Below are 8,644 nucleotides of genomic sequence, written 5' to 3'. Positions count from 1 at the left end.
CCCGCGCTGCCCCTGCGCCCCGGCTCCGACACCGTGCGCGGCCACACGCGCCACCCCTTCGGCTTCGGCCAGGTGCCCGACAACTGGCGCGAGGGCCCCGTGGGCGACAGCACCGGCTCGCAGCGGCCCCGGCCGCCCGCCGCCCGCCAGCGCCAGGCTTCGTCCTCCTCCTCATCATCAGCGGCGGCGGCATCGTCCTTCGCCTACTCGTCGTACGCCCAGCAGGGCTCCTTCCAGCAGCCGCCCTTCGTGGGCCAGTACGAGGGCTACGAGGYGCCGCGCGCCTACGACGAGGCGTACGCCTACTACCGCGGTGCCGGCGGGGCAGCCGTGGCGGCGGCGGGCGCCGGCGCGCTCTACCCCTTCCCGCCGCGCGGCCGCTACGAGGAGCACGGCGAGGAGCAGAGCCCCTACCGTGCCCAAGGCTACTACCCGGCCCCGGAGAGGCCCTACGCGCCGCCCGACGCCCTCGACCGCCGCTACTCGCACAGCCTCTACCACGATGCCGGCGGCGCCGCCGAGGCCGCCTTCCCCGACGCCAACGGCGCCGGTGCCGGCGCGCAGCGGCCGCCCTACGGCAACGTGCCGGCCGAGCCCTACGCGCCGCAGCAGCCGCCCTTCCGCCCGCTGGAGCCCTATGGGGCCCCTCGCGCCGAGCCCTACGTGCCCGCCCGGAGCCCCGAGGTGCCACAGGCGCTGCCCGAGAGCCCGGCCGCCGGCCAGGCCCGCCTCAGCGTGGGCAGCGTCTACCGGCCCAGCGCCAGCGGACGGGGTGAGTGCGCACGGCGGGAGCGCGGTGCCCGGCGAGAGCACGGTGCCTGGCGGGGCGTCCTGCGAGGCCACGACAAGGGGGCCACCTGCGTGTGCCGTGGGGGAACGACGTGGGGTCGGGGCGCGGTGGGCRACGGGGCTGCTGGAGACCCTGCTCCCCCGGGAGCGATGGGGCAGGGATGGGGAAGACGGAGGAGGGGGACGCTTGGCAAGAGTCCATGGTGGCTGCAGACTCGTGGTGCTGGGGTGGTTGGTGCGGGGACCCGAGGTGGATATGTGTGACGTGCTGGTGTTGCAGCGCGCCTTGGGAGAGGCTCTACGCGGCACCCACGCGCCCAGGCTGTCCCGAGGCGCCTCCTTGGCCGTGGGACACCCGCTCATGGTGCACTCGGCTTGCGGGGACAACCACCCTCCCGCGTCCCACTGACCCCCATAGTGCCGAAACCCTGCGGMTTTGGCTGCGCCTGGTGGAGGGTTTTTTGCTCCGTGTTGAAATCTGAGGCGAGGCTGGAGGACGTGAGCAGCAGCAGCCCCAGGGATCTGYTTCTTGACATTCCCCTGGGAAGCCCTTCTCAGCCAGAGCCTCTGACCCGTGTGGCCCTTGGACCCGTCCCACCCTGCGGATCCTGAGAAAAGCCTGGCCCAGAGGGTCGTGCTCGGCGAGAAGCGCTCGTCCCAGCCCTGCCTGAGAGCAGCTCCGTTGYGTGCAGGGAAATAAACAGAGCACGAACAGCCAGCCTGGGTCAAGCCAGGGGCCGTTTGGSCCCACAGAGGATGTGTGGGAAAGAGCTTAGGAAGGGACTTTGTACAGCAGGACTTCCTCCAAAGCCTCCCGTCGTGTAGCGGTCACCGCTCGTGAGCAGCAGCTGGGTAGGGGTCCAACCCCTCCGGCACGGCCCCGGGGACATGGTCTAGGGCCCATTACACTTATCTATCCAAGAGGGAGGTCCCTGCATGCTAAAGGGCCAGGTGGCCTGGCAGAAGGACGAGGTGGATCTCCAGGCCAGCTGTGATGCTGGAAGTGGTGGAGGAGGCACCAGTGACTCATTGACAGCAAGGAGGGGAGCGCGGGGTTATTTCCCAGCGAATGCAGTACTTGCTTTCTGCATGTACAGCCCTGCTCTTGGCATGTGTTGACCAAAGGAGAGGAAGGGGCAGCTCCCTGGGCTCATCCCATTGCATGGTCTCTCCACCACAGTCCTCACCCATCCCRGCCATCCCCACTCTCTCCAGCCAGGCTTTACCCAGGAGAGCTGCCTCCTYGCCGGGCTGTCCAAACGGAGGCCTGCAGCGCACAGAGCCACCTTGGCGGCTTTCATAAACGGTCAAATCACTTTTAAAACAGCCTCGCATGCTAATTACGCTCCTAATCCCCTCAAGCACTGAGTAATCCAGCCCGGTTCCAGCTCGCAGTCTGCGAGGAATGTGCGGCATTCCAGGCCACTCGCTGTGCCGCCTTACAGGCACCTGGGGATTTTAAGGAGGCAATCAGATCGCTGCCTTTTGCAACTTGGTTTGTAAGGGCTGCGTGAGCATCGTCATCTGCCTGCCGCCTTCCACCCAAAACACTCAACAAAGGCGTCGCAGAAGACAATATCTGAAGGGCGTTTGCAGCCCTGCTCTGGCACCGACGGCGAGCGCTGCTCAGCTTCTGGCTCTGGTTTGGTGCTCGCTCATGGCTGTGATGATAGTCTGTGCTCAGGCTGGCCCTGGTTCCTTCTGCCTGTTGCTGCTGTCTTGTGCCAGCAATGACAGGGTAGAGCGTCTGGCCGCGGCTGAGTAATGACCATGGACTGCGGTGGAGAGCGTGGTGCTGGGCTCTGCCGCGCGGTGGGAAGGACAGCCTGGGAAGCGGGCTAGCTCTGCTAAGCCCTGTGGCTGTTTTCTGACGGTTTTCTGCTTCTGAGGCTGCTYGGTGGCCTCTTGGTGTGAGCTGGAGGGGCTGCATTGTGGCCTCTGGTCTGGTCCTGCACATAAGCTTGGGTCTACCCTCAACCAAGAGTGTAGACCAACCCCAGAGTAGCTGCCATCCCTAGGTTTCACCACACTTGTCAGGGGTGGTTCATAGCTACTCCCTCTGCTCCAGACATGGATAAGTTGGAGAGACTGTTAAAGACCCAGTGTGACTCTCCTTGGAGCATCAGACCAGAGCAGAGGTGGGAGATGAGGGTCACAGATGGCTTGTTCCAAAGAAGGAAATGCAGCAGATCCCATCGAGGAAAGGGGAGCAGATACCAAAAGACCTCAGATCTCCCGCCTGTGAGCGCCTGAAGAGAATAAAGTGTCCTCAATACAACCAGATCTCAAAGAAAATGGGGAAGCCTCCAGGCAAAGGTCTGTGTTTCAAGCTGATGCCAGGTCCTATCCTGCTCTCAATATCTTGTCCAGGAGTCAAATCACAAACCTTCCATCTCATGCAATGGAGCTCTTGGCTTGTGAAAGCCAGTCCCGTGCAGAGTCCAAACTGCATTTGCAATCATGCCACAGGTGTGGAAGATAATGTGCCCATGCACATAACCCAKGCCAGGCCTCCGTAAGGCCGCATGGACACCCTGGGCCTGAGTGACAGAGCAGGAGGGGAGCACGTGGGTCAATGTGACTTCGTGTGCTGTCTTTGAGAATGCAAACTTCTGCAAGTTTGCAAGTCCAAGCAAGTCGCTTGGGTCCGGTAGCTACAGCACCGAACCGGGTGTCCCGTACAGGGCTGCTGGGGTTTGCTCCGAGGGTTAAGGCCTCCTCAGGATGCAAATGTCCCAACAGGCTGACATGAACATGTCAGTTCGTGCTAGGACTTGTGCTCCCGATGCATCTCCTGTTGAAGTCTCTGCTGTTGACCAACCGTTTCTCACCATGCTTGGTAGTGAGGTCCTCTTGAGCTCAGAGGGAGTCTTCTCCAGAAGGTTACTTACCTGAGCAGCTCTCTTCTGCATGGCTGTATCTGTTCCTTGGAGTTGTTAAGTCATTTTATATGGTTTACATTTTTGTATAACTTAAAAAATACTCTTTCCCGAGTGTCATCCTTTGGCCTTCACGGGTCCTATAGGACCTGGGGGAGTCTGTGATCCCGCTGGACATGACTGTCCAGCCAAGGGCAACAAAGATGATTAAGGGAATGGAGCATCTCTCATAGGAGGAGAGACAGAGTGAGTTGGGCGTGTTTTCTCCGGAGAAGAGAAGGCTGAGAGGGGATCTGATTAACATGTGTAAGTTCATGAAGGGGGAATGTAGGGAGGAAAGGGCCAAGCTCTTCAAGTGGTGGCCAGTGATAGGACAAGGGACAGTGGGTAAAAGTTGAAATACAGGAAGAGCTGTCTCTTCTATCTCCGTAAGAGGAAGAGCTTCTTCACTGTGAGGGTGCCCAAGCCYTGGCACAGGCTGCCCAGGGAGCCTGTGGTGTCTCCTGCTCTGGAGATCTTCAGAACCCAGCTGGATGCGACCGGGTGCCCCGTGCTCTGGGTGTCCCTGCTGGAGAAGGGGTGTTGGACTAGGTRAGCTCTACAGGTCCCTTCCAACCTCAACAATTCTGTGATTCTGTGACCACTTTCCCTTGGACACAGGCACTGGGAGAGCAACCCGGGGCTGCCGATTCCCTCCTTTGCACCCAGCAACCTCCAACCAGCAGGACTGGAGGCTCCCACTCTTACCTGGAGTCACTCCTTTCCTGATGGAGGAGAAAGCGGGGCTCTGCCAAGAGGCTGTGGCTATGGAAAATTCCAGTGTTCGAGGGCACATGAGGCCTCCGGCCCGTGCTGGAGCGCAGACCCCTCCAAGCCCATGTTTCATGCAAGCAGCACTGAACAAAGGGCTAATTTTATGAGTTTGACCTCATCTCCCTTTGGCCTGGCTCCGAGGGCTTGGGAAGCAGGGGGAAGCAACGTCTGTATATATTCTTGTCAACTCGCAATATTAAACACATGTGAACTTTCTAAAATAAAAACAACCCCCCCGTCCCTCCTCCTCGCTCCGTTTACTCTCGCGTTTGTTTTTCCCTGGCTGCTCTGATGTGTCTCCGAGTCGGCTGCTCGGAGCCCGCATCACCCTCAGCCACGTTTCTTCTGTTCCCCTGTTTTCTTCTGTTCAGCAATCCCGCTTTCATTTCCAACGTGTAGTGTCTCTGTTATCCCCGAGGCTACATCTGAGAGCCTCCTCCTTGTCTCMTCTCCTTCTCCTTTGCCTCCCCTCCTTCATTTTTTCCTCTTCTTCTCCTGATTAACCGCAGCAGTTTTTTTCACCGAAAAACATGGCAGTGGTTTTCTTTCTGCCTTGCCCTCAAATGATGTAGAAAAAGAAAAAAAAAAGAAAAAAACCACACAAAAAAGGTGGGAAATAGTCTGCTTTAGAAACCAGGGCAAGAAGGAGGTGCCTCCTTGGACAAAGCTGGCTCTTGCTAAGTCGTGATTCAGCTCCTACAGGGCAGGAACTAGCCAAGACAGCTGTCTGTCTGTCTATGTTTTTAAAAAAACATCCCCGTTGCGTTTTGCCTCTTGGTGTCCAGATTTGTAGTGTGGAGGTCTGCGGTGGGGTTTCCCTGCGCCCTTGGGAGGGAGGCACCCGTGGCACTCGTGGGACCTGCGCTTGGGAAGTCACCTCCGGGAGCTGTACATGTGCGCTCAGGGTGACCTGAGGCACTGCCCACGTCCTCAGGCCACCCTGAAGGGGCACCCAAGGGTGTGCTAGCCTGAGGAGGGCACGCGGGGCCAGTGCTTGGGCTGCGGCTCTGAGTCACAGCAGCCGCCGTCCCCCGGGACGTCCTCCCTTTGGGGAGGACACAGCTGGTGGTGGGACCGGGTTCGAGGTCCCCGCTTGTCCTCCTGAGCGTGGGGTGCTGGCGCAGGGCATTGGCACGTGCGTGGGACAGCGCTGGGTCTCCCGCCTGGAAAGTGGCCGGAGAGCCTGGAGTGCGGGGGSAGAACCCGGAGCTGTCACCCGGGCGGGCAGCGCAGTGCCCTGGAGCGCACGGGGAGGACCCAGGGCTGTCACCCGGGAGGGCAGCACGGTGCCCTGCGCYGCGACACGAGGGCACAGGGGAGGCCCTATGGCCAGCGCGGTGGGACCCAGGTGCCCACCCGCTGCGCGGGGACAGCGGCAGCGCCAGGGCCCCGCTCCTGCTGCCTCCACGTGGCTCTCATTACRTTTATTTTCCTTCTCCTCCTCACCTAGCAACTGCTCGGCCCAGCATATTTCCCTGCACTTCCCAGTGGGATTTGACTCGGCTGCGCGGGCAGGGGGGGCTCCAGGGGGGTTGGCCCGAGGGACAGAGCTCCGTCCCTGCCTCCTGGTGGCACCTTCCACCCTGRGGACACCGGCCGGGTTGAGCAGCGATGTTGCTGCTCCGGGAATCCCGTGCTATGGCCTGGGATATGACCAAAAGGTGCCTGGGAGAGGCCCCCAGGGAGCGTGGCCGGGACGAGAGGGGCCAGGAGGGGCCAGCGGCTGGGGCCCGGACTCCTCATTGGGGCAGAAGTTGCAAAATAGGGGATTTTTCACATGCAAAAGCAGACGTGAGCCTGGACACCGTGCTGTCCTTGCCCACTCGGTGCCCTCTGYACCCACACAAACAGCGCGCTAGCGAACATGTCTTTTTTTTTACCAATAACTCTTTTCATGATGCATAACACGAAGGGAACGTGCAGGAGGAGAAGCACAAGCCCTCTCCCACCGTGGGTGCCCCGGTCATGGTTACTCTTGGGGTCTGCCCCATCATAAACCCAGCTAGAGGGACCCCGGTGCCCCCAAACCCAACCGTGACACGGGGCCGTCCCCGCCGAACCGCTGCTCCACAGCCGTGTCGAGGGGAAAAAAAGCACTGCTGGGAAAGGAGTCACATTTCTGCGGGGAAACGTCCAAGGATTTACTATAAACAACAGCGAGGAGGAAACATTATTTGCTAAATGATGACAAATGTTCCTGTCCAAGCGCCCGTGTGAAATCATCTCGCGAGCGGGTCCCGCTCGGCGCCTGCGAAGGGGAGAGCGGCGGGAACGGAGCGGCTCCCCCCGGGCATTACATCAGCAGCGACGGCCGAGCGCGGAGCAGGAAACGAGCTCCGATCCAGTGACGTGATCCCCTCAGGGGAAGCCAGGCCGAGAAACAAGAAGGCATTGTTCTTCTTGGAAAAAAAAAAGGGGGGGAAAAAAAAGGAAAAAAGGGAGGAGAAGGCAAAAAAAAAAAAAAGGAAAAAAAAGAGGGGGAAAAGGGTAAGCTCCTGGTGCAAGAAGAGGTGCTGACCCAGCACCTCTGAAGCTCTTGCTGCATCTCTCCCCTGCAAGGATGGTGGGATGGGGCTGGTGCTGGACAGGCGGCCGAGGGTTGTGGGAGAGGCTGGGACTTGCGTGAGGCTCCTCTTGGGCAGCCTGGGCAGCCTGATGCCAAGAAGCTCCCACTTTGCTGCTCTTCATCCTCCTGATGAGGAGCACCTGAAAAGACTTCAGGAGGAAACACCCCAGTGGTCCCGGGAAGAGGCGTTGGAAATGGGAGGCTGCGGGAGATACAAGGGTGTTTCTGGGAGGAAGGACCCATCTCCCGAGTCCTGTCTCCCAGGTCAGGGTTCAAGTGAGGCTCTGTTGCCCATGGTGGGCTGAGGAGCGCAGCGCTGGGTRCAGCCGAGGTCTCTCCCAGCCCAGGGACATCCCTGCGCTCCCTCCAGCCTCTCCCAGCCGCCTTGCACCGCTGCTGCTCCCTCGCCCAGCAAGGCCACGTGCCCGGGGTGGTGRCTGCAGCTGGGACAAGGCTGGAGCACATGGGGATGCAGCAGTGAAACCCCAGCTGTCCTGTGTCTCCTTGGCRGGGAGATGTTCCCACTCCTGGGGCCGCTCTGCTGCTCGGGGCTAAGAGTCCTGGCGTGGGAGATGCTCAGCTGGGACATGGTTGGGTTGCTGCCTCGTGGGTCTTGCACGAGCAGCCTGCACCACAGCTGCGTATGGGAAAGGTGAAAGGGAAGCGGTTCATGGGACACCCCCCTTTCCTGGTGTCCTGTCACCGTCATCCGTGGCTGCCGCTCCGCTGGGAGCTGATGGTGCAGCGAGTCCRTAAGAGGGGGTCCAATAACCCCTGGTCCCTCCAAAGGGTAACAGGCCGGCRACGTCTCACTTCATGATCTCCAGGAGGACAGGTTGAGCAACATGGCTCTYGAAAATGCAGGATTTGGCTTTGCCRATGGAAGCTGCAATGGGGCAGCAGTGGGGGCCTCTTCAGCTCTAGTTGCAAAGCGTGGTCCTCACTAAGCCAGGCTCCCAGCAAGGCCAGGGACGAGGCCCAAGGGCCGCGCACGCAGAGCGAGGGCAAAGCCTCGGCCGGAGCCTCCGCTCAGCACCGTGTCCTCCCTCCCTGCAGGCCTGCCCGACCTGGTGCCCGACCCCAACTACGTGCAGGCCTCCACCTACGTGCAGAGAGCCCATCTGTACTCGCTGCGCTGCGCCGCCGAGGAGAAGTGCCTGGCCAGGTGGGAGCGTGCCGAAAAGTCACCGTTTTTAACGTAGATTGGTGTTATTGTGCCCAAAAGCACAGTGCGCCCCTCTGTTCGCAATCCAGGACTGCACTGAGCTTGCTCAGGTCTCAGCAGCCCCACTGCACGTCCAGGACAGGCAGCGAATTTAGCAAATTTAGCACATTTAACACCGTGCAAACCCAAGAGCTCAGGGAAGCATCTGCYGATTCCTGCGGCTGGTTGTGTAATCCCTTACCCCAAGGGGTGTGAAAAAGAGGGAAAATGCTTGTGCTCCACCTTTCCTGTTCGGAGCAAGAGTGGAGGCATGGAGACATGGAGACATGGAGGGAGCTGGCACCGGTGTGCGCCCATGGGCATGGCCAGAGGGTGGGAAAAAGGGAGAGGAGAGGAGAGGAGAGGAGAGGAGAGGAGAGGAGAGGAGAGGAG

General features: G+C 60.3%; 1 protein-coding gene across 1 annotated transcript in view; it reads left to right on the top strand.

Moving 5' to 3' along the window:
* The window catches only part of LOXL1 (lysyl oxidase like 1), an 11,564-nt gene that overhangs the window by 323 nt on the left and 2,597 nt on the right, over window positions 1–8,644 (top strand). Inside the window, exons 2-3 of the mRNA XM_026043649.1 lie at window positions 3–772; window positions 8,104–8,212. Of these exons, the coding sequence (XP_025899434.1) occupies window positions 3–772; window positions 8,104–8,212 (879 nt within the window). The remainder of the gene's footprint in view (window positions 1–2; window positions 773–8,103; window positions 8,213–8,644) is intronic.

Source organism: Nothoprocta perdicaria, unplaced genomic scaffold, assembly GCF_003342845.1.
Source record: "Nothoprocta perdicaria isolate Ctin4 unplaced genomic scaffold, notPer1 scaffold_332, whole genome shotgun sequence".
Lineage (NCBI taxonomy): Eukaryota > Metazoa > Chordata > Aves > Tinamiformes > Tinamidae > Nothoprocta > Nothoprocta perdicaria.
The sequence above is the reverse complement of the archived record's forward strand: the minus strand, read 5'-3'. Positions and strand labels throughout refer to the sequence as shown.